The 15,910-nt window shown below is 42.0% G+C and overlaps 1 protein-coding gene across 2 annotated transcripts in view; it reads right to left on the bottom strand.

Moving 5' to 3' along the window:
• The window catches only part of MIB2 (MIB E3 ubiquitin protein ligase 2), a 60,963-nt gene that overhangs the window by 12,650 nt on the left and 32,403 nt on the right, over positions 1–15,910 (bottom strand). For both annotated transcript variants that reach the window (XM_042479586.1, XM_042479584.1), the window contains 6 exons: positions 14,427–14,533; positions 7,283–7,477; positions 6,045–6,187; positions 3,192–3,299; positions 1,918–2,022; positions 533–695 (listed from right to left, as the gene is read on the bottom strand). In XM_042479586.1, the coding sequence (XP_042335520.1) occupies positions 533–695; positions 1,918–2,022; positions 3,192–3,299; positions 6,045–6,187; positions 7,283–7,477; positions 14,427–14,533 (821 nt within the window). The remainder of the gene's footprint in view (positions 1–532; positions 696–1,917; positions 2,023–3,191; positions 3,300–6,044; positions 6,188–7,282; positions 7,478–14,426; positions 14,534–15,910) is intronic.

The following is a 15,910-nucleotide window of genomic DNA, read 5'->3' as shown; positions in this document are numbered from 1 at the left end:
AATAGCTGTATCTGTCTTGAACTATGTTTCTTGTCTGTGACTCTAATGAATCTTATATAAATCCATGCTTCTTGGTCCTTCTTTCCAGAAGAAAATTTTACAATGCAATTGTCTATTCTGCATCTTTTATTGAACATTTTTCTTTTGACCATTCTACCCCTTTTAGATTCCTTTCTTTCCTAGGACTTTTCCAGTCTTTAACCAGTCCGATAATGTAAACTATAGGGTCTGTTCAAACAACACTGAACAGTGATACCTTTATTGGCCACCAAAATGCACAATATACTGTACTTGTTGCAAATATGTTGTGTATTTTGGTTGGCCAATAAAGGTATCGCTGTTTGGTGGATTTTTGTTTTAACTGGCTAAATGGCCAAAACAGCTACCCCTGCATGGTTATAGGGCCTGTGTAAGGAACTAAAGGCTTTCCTATCCTTCACAAGCAGACCTGCAAAACAGTTTTGTTTTCTTAGATGGTGGACTATTTCTGGATATTTTAAGTCAGATCACTGCTTGCTTTTGAGGTCCTCACTTTTGGATTCTTTGGCATCCTCGGTAGTCATGAGGTTAGCATCCTCTTCTCTCTGATAGGCTGTCAGGCAGGCAGGGTTAAAAGTCCAGGATTGGCCAGCGAAGGACACCCGCAAGTCCCCATCTCCAAAAACTTTGATCACTTTGCCAATATGCCCCAGGGTCTACAAATGGAAAAGGAAATTCATTTCACACAGAAGGAGGGACAACAGCTATGCATTAGCCATTCTTACACAATCTGATCTAAAGGTAGGTATGTGTGACTTTCAACAAAATGTTGCAACATGCAACACTAGTGTTCAAGGATTGAGCCAGCCATACATGTCTATTTTCAAGATACACCATTGCATTCCCCTTCCCTACCAGTTTTCCACACTTCTCAGTCATAATTCTGTGGACAAAGCCTATTGGCTAAGGAATTCTCTTAGTCCAAAAATAACATTTTCAAGATCCAATAAACAGCAACCTTCATCGATGTGGAACTGTCCAGGCTATTTTGGCTTGCAACTCCCCATGAATACCAGTTCACATAGCAAATGACCAAGGATGATGTGTTCTGTAGTAAAAAAATATTTGGATGCCCAGTTGGAGAAGGCTTGTATTGCAAGACAGCAAACCTTAGGGTGTTTGGTTTCTTTCTTTCTTTCTTTCTTGTTTTGGTTTTTTGTTTTAAAAAGCCAGGCACTTAAAAAGGAATCAATGGAAAACTTCTAAGTGGATATGTGAACCTGCTTATTTCCATACTGGCCACATCAGAAATTTGAACAGAGGCCAGTCTGTGATAAGCGTGCCTCCAAAGACATCAATACTTTGGATAGACAGTCTGGGAAATGTTCATAGAAATAGATCTCCACTGCTTCACCCAGTGTCCCAGGGGTAACCCCTTCTTTCCCTCCTCCTAGCATGGGCATCAACAGAGGTACTGTCAGTGTTTTCTTATGCACTATCACTATGTGGTTAAGGAGCCCTTTACTCACGGCTCAGCTGGGACGAAAGTGGCCAAAGCCTCTAAATGGAGCAAAGGCTCTGCCAGAGCTTCTACTGCTATTTCTACTGGGCACCATAGGGATAAAGAGCCCTTTATCTCTGCCTCAACTGGGGAGAAAGTAGCCAAAGTACCTAATACATCAAAGAGCTCTGCCAATAACTTCCTTTGGTGTTCACAGTGCGCTGAATGTGTTTAAACAGCCCTTTTTCAGCTTGGAAAGTAGTTAATCAGTGGGGCAGAACCAATAGTATTAGTCCCTTGGCTTCTGGCTCTGCTTCAAACAAGGCCCTATTAAAAAAAATTAGTTGCTAACACACATTACAATTTAAGAACACACCAAAAAATACAGACTGGATGATTTAAACTACTGTACTGTCTTGGAATAGAAGCACACTCACAGGTGCCATCTCATCTGTCCATTCCCCGTGACCAGCTTGCAACTGCTTGATTGTTTCCATATCATCTATCACCCGGACAACATCATCAACCCAAAACGTGTTGAGCTACAAGAAAGAGAAAGCCAGATTTGTTTTTATTTCTTGCACAGGGAAAAGGATTAACAGAAAGATGTATCTTCGGTAGTTAAATCTATTAAGCCTCAACTTTCAGGGTGTGGAAAGAAGGATGAAACCTGCCTTGGATTTAAGTTGGAAATGGCAAGTATCAGAATATTCCAAAATGTGTGCATTAAAAAAGTGGGGAAAATGTATTGCTGCATTGTTAGTAGTATGAAACTTGGCAGATAATCAATTTCCTCTCCATATATTACTCAAACAGATGGCAGATCTGGTCATTTTGTATAGGCAAAGAACCAAATGTCTCCAGAAATCCCTTGTTATTGCTTCAAAATGCATAACTGTTTCAAGTAACAGTGATCCTAAAGCAACCAAAAAAAATTATTGGGATGTAGTATCATGCCAACAAACCTAAATAGTTTGCTTTTTTTAAAAGTGGAGCTTTGCTTGAAGAGCTATGCCAGTGATGGTGAACCTTTTAGTGTCTGAGTGCCCAAACTGCAATCCAAAACCCACTTATTTATTGCAAAGTGTTGTGTCCCCCAGGCTTTCTAGTAACCAACTCTGGCAAACTCTCTGCTGGGAGAGGACTCTGAGTGTCACCCCTGGCACGCGTGCCATAGGTTCGCCATCACTGAGCTATGGGTAAAGGTAGGGATCTTTACACTCCCTCCCCCATGTATGTTTTGATCTTAAACAACGACTAAAGGAAAAAGAAGAGGCATTCCACTTCTTCTTTTACACAGGATAGAATACCTCTTCTAACACTATGCTTGCTGCAACACACAAAGAGACAAAGAATAAAGAAAGCCAACATCTTCCTTAGAGCAGTTGTTTTATGTATCTTTTATGGGCATCTTCTGCTTACTACTTTTGGGGTAGCAGTCAGCAAATGTAGACCATTATGCTGAGGTCACCATCAGTGTTTCACTGTTCAAATCTCTCTCTCTGTACATTCATCTTATTTGGGAGGTTTGTCAACTATTGCATACAAATGTCAACAAATGCCAGATCTTGAATATTCACTGAGATATGCATGTATTCCTAAAAGAGGCAGGTCCTGCTGGGTCAGCAAAGTAACCTGTTATTGTCACTTGTTATATATGCATCCCTTCGTGTTATTTTTCCAAACTCCACAAGGGGTTTCTTGCACTCACCTTGGTCAGAGCACCAGGATGAAATGTCCACCGAGTATCGCTGTTGAACTGGACTCTCACATCTCCTCTGTCTGTGATTCTGTGCACGGTTCCTGTTTGGCCGATGAACTTTGGAGAATCAAAACCAGTAGATGGAGTTAAACTTAAGATTCAAAGCACTTCAACTTTAAAATATCACAGCGTCATTAACATACAATCAGAGTTTGGGACTTTTGAAGACAAAAATAATTGCAAGTTACTTGTCAACACTTGTTATATTAAATGTAACTTTAAAAAGTGTGTGTGTGGAGGCGGGGGGACATTGCCACTTTGCAAGGTGTGGAACTCCAGGATTCCAGCTGCTTCATTCCATTCTCCCCTTTCCTCTGAGGCCCTTTTACACCACACAATTATAGGACTATATTTCACTTTAATTGTCATGGCAACATCCTGTGGAATCCTGGGATTTGTAGTTTTGTGAAGTATCCAGAACTCTCAGTCAGAGAACTTCTCTAGTAGCCTACCAAACTACAAACCCCAAGATTCCATTGGCTATCCCCATGGCTGTTAAAGTGGAACCATAGTGCTATAATTGTATAGTGTGAAAGGACCCCTAGATTTCTGTACCCCCCCTCCTCCCCATAACCAGCACTCTGGACTACTAAGATAGAGCCTTTGTACGCACTGGCCCACATTAATGTTCCTGCCTCATAATGTTTTGTAGCCCTGCAAATTTCAGGATTGCCAAAAACTGTGTGTGCCTGTGCCATGCACACTGTTTGGGCTGCAAAAGAAGTAGCACTTGCAACCAGGACATCCAAAACAGTAAGAATTGTATAACCAAACCACTACAGAAAAATTAACAACTATGAGAAATGCTCACAACCATGAGAAATGCTCACCACCAAAATATCTGTTTCAATGATCACATAAGGAAGACTAAAAACCTGCTACATCAAACCAGTATTATCTTGTTTCCAGCATTGAAATGAGAGGTCTCTGATGTCAAGCATAGCAAGCTCTGTGTGCATCATCCCACATGTTCAGCCACTGAACTGAAAGGGCTGGCATCTCAAGCCCTGGACTGTCTCCACTCACCCAAGGCTGACCGCTAGCAGTTGTGTACCAAAACATTTATTAGTCCTGATGCATAGTCTGTACTGGGGAAAACACGCTACTGTCAGGACAGTATACAGAGAAATGGAATGGCTTTCAATTGGAAAGGGGATCAGAGAAGCCTTTATTCTATCACATCTATTTAATCTGTATGCTGAGAACATCATATGAAAAGCAGGATTGGACTCAGAGGAGGAAGGTGTGAACATTGGAGGAAGGAACATCAACAGTCTAAGTTAAGCAGATGTCACAAAATATCAAAGATATGGAAAGATTACTGAAGAAAGTCAAGGCAGAAAGTGTAAAGACAGGTTTATATGTGCACATAAACAAAACAAAAATTATGGTCACAGATGATATACATAATTTTAAAGTAGATGATGAAGAGACTGAAATAGTTCAAGATTTTCCATACTTGTGTTCAGAGTGGAAACTGGAGTCAAGAAATCAGAAGAAGACTTGGAAGGGCAGCTATGAAGGAATTAGACAAGAACCTGAAGTGTCAAGATATATTGTTAAATACTAAAGTTAGGATTGTCTATGCCATCACATTTCCCATTTTTATGTATGGCTGTGAAAGCTGGACAGTGAAGAGAGGTGATAGGAAGAAAATCAATTCATTTGAGATGTGGTGCTGGAGAAGAGTGCTGAGAATACTGTGGACCGTTAAAAAGCCCAATTGAAGTGTCCTGGAGGAGATCAGGCTCAAACTTTCCCTAAAAGTACAGATGACTAAGCTGTGGTTGTTTTATTTTGGCTATATCATGAGAGGAAAGGACTCACTAGAAAAGACATAGTACTGTACTAAAAAGATTTAAAATACAACAAGAAAAGATGTAGCCCACACAAAACTGCTTGGACCTTGTTCACATGCAAATCAGAATCAGTATACATACCAGGGCTTTGTCTAAATGAAGAAGTCTTTGCCTATGAGTAGAAAGTCAAAAGACAGGGAACCAACCTCACATCCTTTGGTTCAAGAGTCTAAGGACAGCCATCAAGAGGACCCTGTTTCACGTTTCCAGCAGATTGGACTCTGATGGAAGTGGGACCAAGAAAGAGATCTTCCTCCTTTGGAGTGTGTCCAAAGGAGGGCAACGAAAATGGTGACGGGTCTGGAAACCATGCCCTATGAGGAACAACTCAGGGAGCTGGGGATGTTTAGCCTGGAGAAGAGAAGGTTAAGAGGTGATATGATAGCCCTGTTTAAATATTTGAAAGGAAGTCATATTGAGGAGGGAGCAAGCTTGTTTTCTGCTGCTCCAGAGAACAGGACTCGGAACAATGGATGCAAGCTGAAGGAAAAGAGATTCCACCTCAACATTTGGAAGAACTTCCTGACAGTAAGGGCTGTTCAACAGTGGAACACACTCCTTCCTCGGAGTGTACTGGAGTCTCCTTCCCTGGAGGTCTTCAAACAGAGGCTGGATGGCCATCTGTCAGGGATGCTTTGATTTGGATTTCCTGCATGGCAGGGGGTTGGACTGGATGGCCCTTGCGGTCTCTTCCAATTCTATGATTCTATGATTGAATATCAAAGCTGGATAGGCTTGTAAAGAGCAGAAGAAACTCTCCTGGATCATACTTAACAGATTCTACTCAAGTTTCACCGTTCTTCCCAGGGCCACCCAGTAGGTACAAATGGAAACATATAGCCAGTATGATTTGGTTTGCCATCTTTGTCCCACTGTTTCTCAGAATGCAAACATAGGAATCCTCTACACGGCATGGTGACAAAAACATGGATTTAGCTCCTACCTCAGCCATTTTTGGGTTCCAACCCCCATGACCTTCCTGCATCTCTCGTAAGATGTCAATGTCCAGGAGGCATTTCACCTTGTCTCCGTGCTGAAATGGGTGTCTGTCTGTACTTTCCTTTTTCTGCAACTCAGCCGGTTTACCTACAAAGTAGGTGGTAGGGTAGACAGACAGACAGACAGACAGACAGAAAGATATCATCTGCTTTCAGAAGTACATACAATAGGTGAAAAAAAGAGCATAACATAGAAGGTCAGAAGAACTGCTTCTGAATAACAGTTCTGCCTATGAAGTTCTAACCATCTCCCTCCCTCCCTCCCTCCCTCCCTCCCTCTCTCTCTCTCTTCTTTAAATGTGTTCAGAGAAGGTTCTTGTATTAATTTTTAAATTCTTTTTTATTATTCTTTTAAAAATGTCTTTAGAAAATTCAAGGCTTACCAAATTTTCACTTTAACTTCATGAAACTATGTATATGTAAATACATTTGGGCTGCACACATGTTGTGATTTAAAGATATAATTTTAATTTTGCTAGTTGCTTTATGTCAAAACTATTACCATTAGATTCAGTGATATATGGGAATAACAGTTTATGAGTAACATTATTACCAAAAACATTACTAAGGATTTTGTATGGTGTGGTTTGAAATGGGTCAATGGGGTGTGTGTGGCACCATGAGTTACTACACTGGGAGACATCAAGCCAGTGGCTCTCCTTCATATTGATCCAAGAAGCAAAAAGAACTAATTTTTAACCAACTAATCAGAAAACAGAAAAACTTCCAAACATTTAAATTCTGTCTTCCTGTAGGGAAGGGCTGCAGCTCAGTGGTTGAGTCTCTATTTTGATTCAGTCACTGGCATCTCCAGTTAAGTGGACCAGACAGCAGCAGATGGGAATGACCTTTCTCTGCCCAAAATACTGGAGACTGCTACCAATTAGAGAAAACAATAGTGGGCTAGATAGACAAGATAGTCTAGATAGTCTTTACAAGCAGAATGTGCAACAACTCTTGCAGCATCAAGTGCTTCAGGTCAGGGGACCAGTGGATCTATTCTATTCATTCAACCCTGCATCCCATGCTCAGTTTTCCACCCACCTACAGCTAATTCCACTGACCCATCCCTGAGTTAAAGCTACATTCCAAATAGTTTGTTGTTCAAGACTAATACTAAAGTCTACTTAGGCAGCAGCCATATCTTACACACTCCATGAGTAAAAATGGACCTAATGTGTACCTAATTTAGGGAGATGCTCCTTGTAGTAAAAACCCCCAGATGCTTCTGCAATGCACTTCAGGTCAACTTTCCCTTTGTGCCCCACTCGATATACATTTGTAGTGCCATCGGCCCACGTCACGCTGGCCACACTTCGTCCGGTCTCCACGTCCCAGCCACGGATGTCAACCACTCGCCCGGTTTTACCTTCACCATCTGTTTGAGAGAAACCACAAAGGATCTCAAAGTCACAAAGAAATACATTCATGCAGACTTCAGCCCCAAATGCCTTTTGAGAAGTGTGTTGGTGATGCTTAGAATAGTGACACAGCAATGCAGAAGTTCTAACATGGCTGCTAACCTTCAAATAAAACCACACCTTTATAGCAGGGATAGACTACTTGTGGCTTTTCAGATGTTGCTGGATTGCAGCTCTCAGAACATCTGACTATTGGTCACAGTTGAAGGACTGATGAGACTTGCAGTCCAACAAAATTTTGAAGGTCCATGTGTTTCTCTGCTCCTGAGTTATAGAGCTTTTTAAGAGTAACAGAAAAATTCACAAATCATTGAGCCAACTGGGGCCATGATACTTTGGTACCTGGTAAATCAAGAAACCTTTCCCGCTCACCCACAGCCTCTACCAGCCAGCCATGATTAAACCAAGAAATTGTTTTCCCCATTTTGCCCAAACCTGAAAACTACAGTTCCCAGCTTCAGTCCTCACCAAGCAAGACTGGGATGGTAGTGGGACCGAGAGAAAGCCGTCTCATCCAGAAACCCCTGGAACTCGGAGGTCAACACCTGCCCCAGAATGGAATATTAGAGACTGGATGGCAGTTATCCAGGATGGTGGGATCCAGGGAGGACTTTTTCACTGCAGCCTCCTTTAGGCAGGATGGAAATCTACCTTGATGCAGTGAGGCATTCACCACTCCCCTTACCCACTTGGCCAGTCCCCTTCTAGCTGTTTTCAGGAGCCAGGAAGGGCAAGGGTCCAGTTTGCATGTGGTGGCCCTCACTTCTCCAAGGATCCTGTCCACATTCTCAGGTTGCACCAAGTGAAACTTATCCAATAATACAGGACAAACAGGAGCCAATATTACATCCACTGGATCTGTTTTGACCACAGTATCCAAGCCAGAGCAGATCCAAATGATTTTGTCAGCAAACTGTCCTGCAAATTCTTCACAGTGAACTGTTGAGTGTTCTTTATTTCCTTCATGTGGGCCAGAGTGTAAAAGTCCCCTGACCATTCAAGACAGCTCTTCTGGACAACACTGTGCATACTCAGTACTGACAGAGGAGTATAATTTCTTTGCTAGAACAATCACCATGGCATAGACTCCAATGGGCTCTGGCCTGTGATCAGTTGGACTCACTCTGAGTCTTCCTCAATTGTTACTCTAGTCTCCATCCCACTTGTTTCATCATCATCAGCTCTCTGGTGAACCAGGGGATTAGTCTGGCTCCACTTCATGGAAGAGGACATTTAGGGGCACTTGTGTCCACTGCCTTCTGGGACGATTAGCTCCCCACCCTTGCAGAGGCTCTGAAACCCAGTGAGTCTAAATCTTACCAGGCTGTGATCAGTCCATGACAATGGAACTACAGAGAATTCCTCCACACCCAGAAGACTATCATCCTGTCCTGAACAGAAAGCCAGGTCCAGAGTGTGTCCTGCAGCACTGGTGGCCCCATATATTCATTGGGACACCCACATGGTTATCATGGCAGACATGAAGTCTTGAGGTGCACCCAACAGAGCAGTCCCCATATGGATGTTGAAGTCCCCCAGTACAATAAGCTCAGGAGACTCCAACATCACTGCTGAGACCAACTCAGCCAGCTCAGTAAGGGAGACTGTCGAGAAGTGGGGTGGGCAGCACAACAACGGAATTCCCATTCTGTACCAGACATCCACCTTTCAAAAACACACACTCATACCCAGCAGACTGTAGGACTGCGCACCTGGCAAGAGAGATAGACTCCTAATAGACCACTGCCACTCAATCTCACCTCCTCCCAGGCCTCGCCTGCTGCTATACAGAGAACCTACATGGACAAAGCTGGGAGAGAACCCCCCCCACCAGCTTCATCCAGACAGGTCTCCTTGATACCAGCCAGGCTAGCATGCGCATCCAGGATCAAATCCCGGATCAACAATGTCTGTCCATTCAACAACCTAGCATAGAGCAGCAGCATCTTTAGCCCAGGGAGCCTGTTGCCAATGCTATTCAGACTATTTGAAATGGATGACAGCTCAGAAGTAACCAGTTAAGAACAAAGTACACTAAAAATCTAGTTGAAACAAAAAATTGGAAAGCATTAAACAAACACTTCCAATTAAAAGCACAAAAATAAAATTAAAAACACTGTAAAGTATAGTAAAAAGATAAAAACATGATATACCCCATTGTATGTCTCTTTCTGCCACAATAATTTTTAATGTCTAAATAAAAAAAAGCTCTTTCTTGCCAGAAAAGAATAGATGATGGCCAATCAAGCCACCCATGCAAGAAAAAGGTTACAAAGATAGCATTACAGAGACAAAAGTGTCTGCTCTGGGTTTTAGTCCAAGCATTAAAGGAGCTATTCAGCATACTGAAATCTATTTTACAAATAGGGCTTAGACCCTTGGATAGCTCCAGAGTAGATCTGGCACTATATCAATTTGGAAGCCACTAGCTGACATTGACCAAAGGTTAATGAGAATAACTGATATAAGCCACCAGATTCAACAGCATACGGCTGGCATTGAATCTTGGGAACATGAAACTCCTCTTTGTCTCCTTGTGTCGCCACATTCTAGCAGCATATTTTAATTAAATGTGTGTGTGTGTGTGTGTGTGTGTGTGTATATATATATATATGCAGATTTTTAAAAGAAACCTGTCCACTGACTGACATACAGTCGGCCCTTCTTATACACAGATTTTTTATAACGGATTCAAGCATACATGGTTTGAAAATGTTCCAAAAAAGTTTAAATTTACCTTGGTTTTCCATTTTTTATAAGGGACACCATTTTGCTATGTCATTATACAGTATTTAATGGGACTTGAGCATACACGGATTTTGTTATACAGGGGGGATCTTGGAACCAAACCCCAGTGTATAACAAGGGTCCACTGTACAATTTATTATTATTATTATTATTTGCAGCCCGCTCTTTTCCCAGAACTGGGACTCAACAAAATCAGAGCCATTTTCCTGGGGGATTCATCTCCTGTTAGAAATTATTAGTGCATGAAGAAAGTGAATAGGATCAAGACAAGGCTGAGTAGAGGATTTTCAAGCAGAAACATATCTTGCAACCAATGAGGAATCTGTTCATGGTGAAGGAATGATGGGCAACAGAAGGATGCAATAGGCTTTTACATGTGTTGAAGATTAAAATGGAATTGGGGGATAGGTTAGAAGGTGATTTGTCCAATAAATAGCAGTGAAATTTTATGCATGCCAGCTCACAAAAACCTAAGAGCCATAAGTTAACAGACACATGGCCAGGACAGCATTCTGTTCCCACAGGAACCAGCCAGATGCCAACAGGAAGTCCAAGACATGAGCATGATGGCACCTTCCTATATGTGGCAGTCTGTATGGGGTTCCCCTGCTTCAGTATGACCACTGGTGATGGTCCTTAGTGCTGCATCTGCTGCCGAACACTTCAGGCAGCAGGGATTTCAACCTTTTCTGGTTCTCTACCCAAAGCTGGAACAAATTGGTTGGGATCATGAAGCAGTTCCAAAAACAGCCCCCACCCCCTTTTGTGCACACATGTGAGTCCCCCTTTCAGACCCAAAGCAAGGTTGCCAAGCCTGAGATTACCAAAACCTAGAAAGAGTGCCTGATGCTATCATTAAACATGGCACATAAAACATCAACTACAGTTGGTCAGCGCATATCATTCAAATTTTAAAAAGCACAAAAACACAAGTATCCCAAACAAGAACAAAGGGGAAAGGGAGGAGACAAGGTCTCAGGAGAGAATACAGTAGCCACACGAAAGCAGTCTGTAACAATGGGGGTCCACCATTATTTTCAGGGTTGTGTTCACCCTGAGATTTATTCCTTGCCCTAAGCCTCAGGGAAGATGGACCACATCCTGAAGATTCAGGCCCAGGCCCCAAGACCCACAAAACCTTGGCTTGGAGGAGAGAGGGAGTATCTCCAAGAGTCCCTGATGCCTGAGTCCCAGGAGGGATGACCAAAACCAGTCCCAGAAGCAGTGATGCCAATGCACAGGACCCCTGGGTACATACATGTACTGCAGCCACTCACTCACAAACCACAAGGTTGCGAGTTCAATACCAGCCAGGGGATCAGGGTTGATTCAGACTAACATCCTTCCAAGGTTGCTAAAATGAGTACCCAGCTTGCTGGGGCCAATTAGCTTACAATTGTAAATAGCTTGGAGACCGCTCAGGTGGTACGAAGTGGTATATAAAGAAATCTGCTATTGCTGCTAATGCATCCCCATCTCTTTGCTCCTACTGCACTGCAATATTAGCATAGAGTGAGTGGTAAAAAGAATAACCTCTTGGAGAAAATGAGACAGGGGATGCATTTTTCCTTTGACAGCATCACAGTACCAGAGGTGCATGTGTGTCTATGCACATGTCCACCCACCTGTGAGCTTGTGGTTCCAGTGGCTGCATAGGGCTTCTAAGGCCCTGGAGCATTTGCTACAATTGTACCACTGATAATCCAGCCCTGGCCTCACCTCACCTCCTTGGAAGAAAAAAGGGCTCAAGATTCTGATTTTGATTGATTTAATTTTTAATTGGCAATCAGAGAAAACAAGCTGATTAGAACTGCCTTTTTGCTGAGAGATTATTAGGGGCTATGAACCACCAAAAGGTATTTTTAAGCTACCCAAGAAGGACAACGAATGCATAAAACTGACCTAGGTTTTCACTTCAAGGGTTTAAGACGGCTTACGCATGCCATCTGCAGATCCTGACCTTTGTGGCTTTCAGCTGCTATAAAACCCTGATGATTAGAAGGAAGTTCCCAGTAGGAGGAGGAAGGTAACCAAAGTGATGGTAGAAGCAGAGGGAATAAGAAAGGTAAGAGCCACATCCTCCAAGAGGCATGCTGAGCTTAAAAGGTCAAGAGTGGAACCTGTCTGACACAGTGACTGCATCCAGTCTGTCACATCTCCTGCCTTCCAATTTGGGGGAAGGCAGTAAGGATAGTGTCACACGCAACTGTGCCCTTTAAGACCCAATGTCCTTAACAAGTCAGGGGGAAAGGCATCTCAAGTTTTACAAGGCAACCTTATCTATTTGGTTTATTTGAGCCACATCCTGTTTTTCTCCTAACTGGCTGCTGCTGCTGCTACTGTCATTGTGCACCTTCAAGTTGTTTCTAACTTATGGCGACCCTTAGACAAGCCATCAGTTTTCTGGGCAAGGCTTTTTGTTTTTTAAATAGTTATATTTATTGAACACTTATAACAAAAACACACCGCATACAATTATAACAAACCAACATATTCACTGCAATAAATGTATAACATACCATTACACAGTATTATACCTTTGTGGAATTATGGATAGTATATGATGAAAAGAAGATAGTAAGAAGAATGAAGATATTAACAATTTTATGTATTTTGCTCCATCCTCAACATGACTCTCCTTCAAATAATTAAACAGGGCTATCATATCACCTCTTAACCTTTTCTTTTCGAGGCTAAATATACACAGTTCCCTCTCTTCATAGGGCATTGTTTCCAGATCCTTCACCATTTTGGTCACTCTTCTATGGACATGCTCCAGAGGACCAGGGTTCAAATCCCTGCTTGGCCATGGAAACCTACTGGGTGACCTAGTGCAAGTCACACGCTCTCATCCTCAAAGGAAGGCAATGGCAAACCCGCTCTGAACAAATCTTTCCAAGAAAACCCCTTTAGAGGTTAACTTGAGGGTCACCAGAATTCAGAAATGACTTGAAGGCAAAAACACCCAGCTTGGCAGCAGTTAATGTGAAAATGAACTAGGGTCTTAATGGACTAGAAGCTAAACGTGAGCCAACAATGTGATGCAGGAGCCAAAAAAGCCAATGTAGTTCTAGGTTGTGCCAACAAGAGTACAGTGTTCAGATCAAGGGAAGTATCAGTGCCCCTCGATTCTGCTTTGGTCAGACCTGACGTGGACAACTGTGTCTAGTTCTAAGCACCACCATTCTAGAGGGATATTGACAAACTAGAATGTGTCCAGAGGAGAGTGACCAAGATCATAAAAGTTCCAGAAACCAAGTCTTATGAGGAACAAGTAGGTATGTTTAGGCCTGATACAGACAGACCAAAATAAAGCTGCTTCCAGTTACTTTGGAGATAATGCTGTTTAAATGATACATGCATCCTAAGAGTCCAGAAGCCACACCAAAACCATGCTCCAGTCCTAGGGACTGAAGTGCAGCTTTGGTGCAGCTTCCAGACTCTTAGGACACATGCATCATTGAAACACCATACCTCCAAAGTGGCTTGAAGCAGCTTTATTTTGGCCTGTCTGTATAGGGCCTGTTTCCAGAAGAGATGACTGAGAGGTGATATGGTACCTATCTTTAAACATGTCAACGGACGTTACATAGAAGAGGGAACAAGCTCATTTCTTGCTACTTCAAGATGGAGAGATGAATGAATGGATTCAAATTACAAGAAAAGAGACTCTACCTAAACATTAGGAGAAACATGATGTTAAGAGCTGTTTAGCAATGGAACTGACTGCCTTAGAAGGTGGTAGAGTCATCTTCTTTGGAGGCCTTTAAGCAGATTTGGTGGCCATTGTGCAGGACAACGTTAGCTGTGTATTCCTGCATGGCAGGGGATAGGATACACAGCCCTTCCAGTCTGTGCCAACTCTATGATTCCAAAGAATGAAATCCACATTTTCTCTGAACATGTTCCTTTTTTTAAAAGGAAAGGTTTCTTTTTAACCATTGGTGAGAATTCATCCCTTGGACTGCATGGTTTGGCTCTGAGGTTTCAGTAAGGGTCACAGATGCATGACATCTATAACAAATAAATGTTTTTCCAAGGCATCCATTCACTTTTCAAGCCACAAGGGATCAACTCTTCCCTTTCCTTTGAACAAACTCAAACTCTCTCCAAGCACACTACAGTAAGACACTTATTTTAGAAGGGAAATTATCTTACCGTCTTGGTTACCCCATTCCCAGTCGGGGCCCCGAACCACTTTCGCACCCTGAAATGTCCCCTTTAATGTGATGCGTGGCAAGTTCTGCCGTGGACTCACAGTGACTCTGCAAGGGGAAAAAAGCCACACCGTTTCTTTGGTTGCTCACAAAAAGTGGTACATGAAGGGTAAATCCTGATCTGAGCATTATGATATAAACAGCTGCCCAAAAAGGATAATTTCCCCCCACATTCCTTTGTATCCACTTGCTATCTATCCTTTAGCAAGAACAGCCTTTAGTAACAGTAATTCTGGCTAAGCACTGTCAGACCAGGACTGAGGAGCAGAACTTGAATCATTTTTAAAATTACGTTGTATTTATATCCCTCTGTTCTTTCAGAGAGCTCACAATAAAAGTTAAAACAGACTATAGAGTTAAACAAGGCATAATGCAAAGTTTTGCAAAAAATAAACAGTGAAATTAAAAACACTGATGTACAACAATTGTAAAAGCGGTTGAAACACAAAAGAAATGCAGCATGAAACACACAGCTATATGAAACAAGGAACTCTCCTGGGCAAGGATGGCATAATGAAGCCACACTTCAGAAATGTCAGGACAAGTGAGACCATTCATTTTCCAGTTTGTTTTAAAATGTACTTTTAAAATACACTTTTAAAAGCCATATTGAGATGATTTTTCCCCAGTCTGGGTACTCATTTTAGCAACCTCCTTGAAAGGATGCAAGCCTGAGTCAAGCTTGAGCCCCTTTTCTGTATTGAACTTGCAACCTTATGGCTTTGATTGAGTGGCTGCACTACAGGCATTGAACCATTGCGCCACAGTAAGAGAGCAACAAAGCAATGCAATAAGTTACTTTAAAAATGAAAAGATTAACAGCAAAGAATTACAGTGGATTCTTGTTATCCGCTGGGGTTTCGTTCCAAGATCCCCCGTGGATAACAAAATCTGTGGATGCTCAAGTCCCATTAAATATAATGACATCGCAAAATGGGGTCCCTTATAAAAAATGGAAAATCAAGGTTTGATATTTGAAATGTATACTTCTTTTGAACATTTTCAAACTGTGGATGCTTGAATCCGTGTATTAAAAAATCCGTGTATAAGAAGGGCCAATTGTACTTTTTAAATACTGTACTAAGCAATGAGAACAAATAGCTTCTTTTCTGAAGAGGCACAGGTTCAAATTCTCAGTTAGTCATCAAGTTCTTAGGGGGAACTGAGCAGTCTACCCCAAAGGGTCATTGCCATTTTTAAATAAGAAAAGTGTTAAAATTAAGTAACCGCAATTACTGTAGTTAATTACGGTTTGATTATTTAATTATAGTTCAGTTAATTAGTTACAGTAAGTACTGGATGCTGCGTCAAGACAAAGATAGGAGATTAAATAAAACTGTTGCACATACACACATAAATAAGTAATAATAAAGTACACAAACACACAAAAAAACCCACAACTGCCTGGGCATCTTAAAGAGTCCC

Source organism: Sceloporus undulatus, chromosome 7, assembly GCF_019175285.1.
Source record: "Sceloporus undulatus isolate JIND9_A2432 ecotype Alabama chromosome 7, SceUnd_v1.1, whole genome shotgun sequence".
In the NCBI taxonomy this organism is placed as follows: domain Eukaryota; kingdom Metazoa; phylum Chordata; class Lepidosauria; order Squamata; family Phrynosomatidae; genus Sceloporus; species Sceloporus undulatus.
The sequence above is the reverse complement of the archived record's forward strand: the minus strand, read 5'-3'. Positions and strand labels throughout refer to the sequence as shown.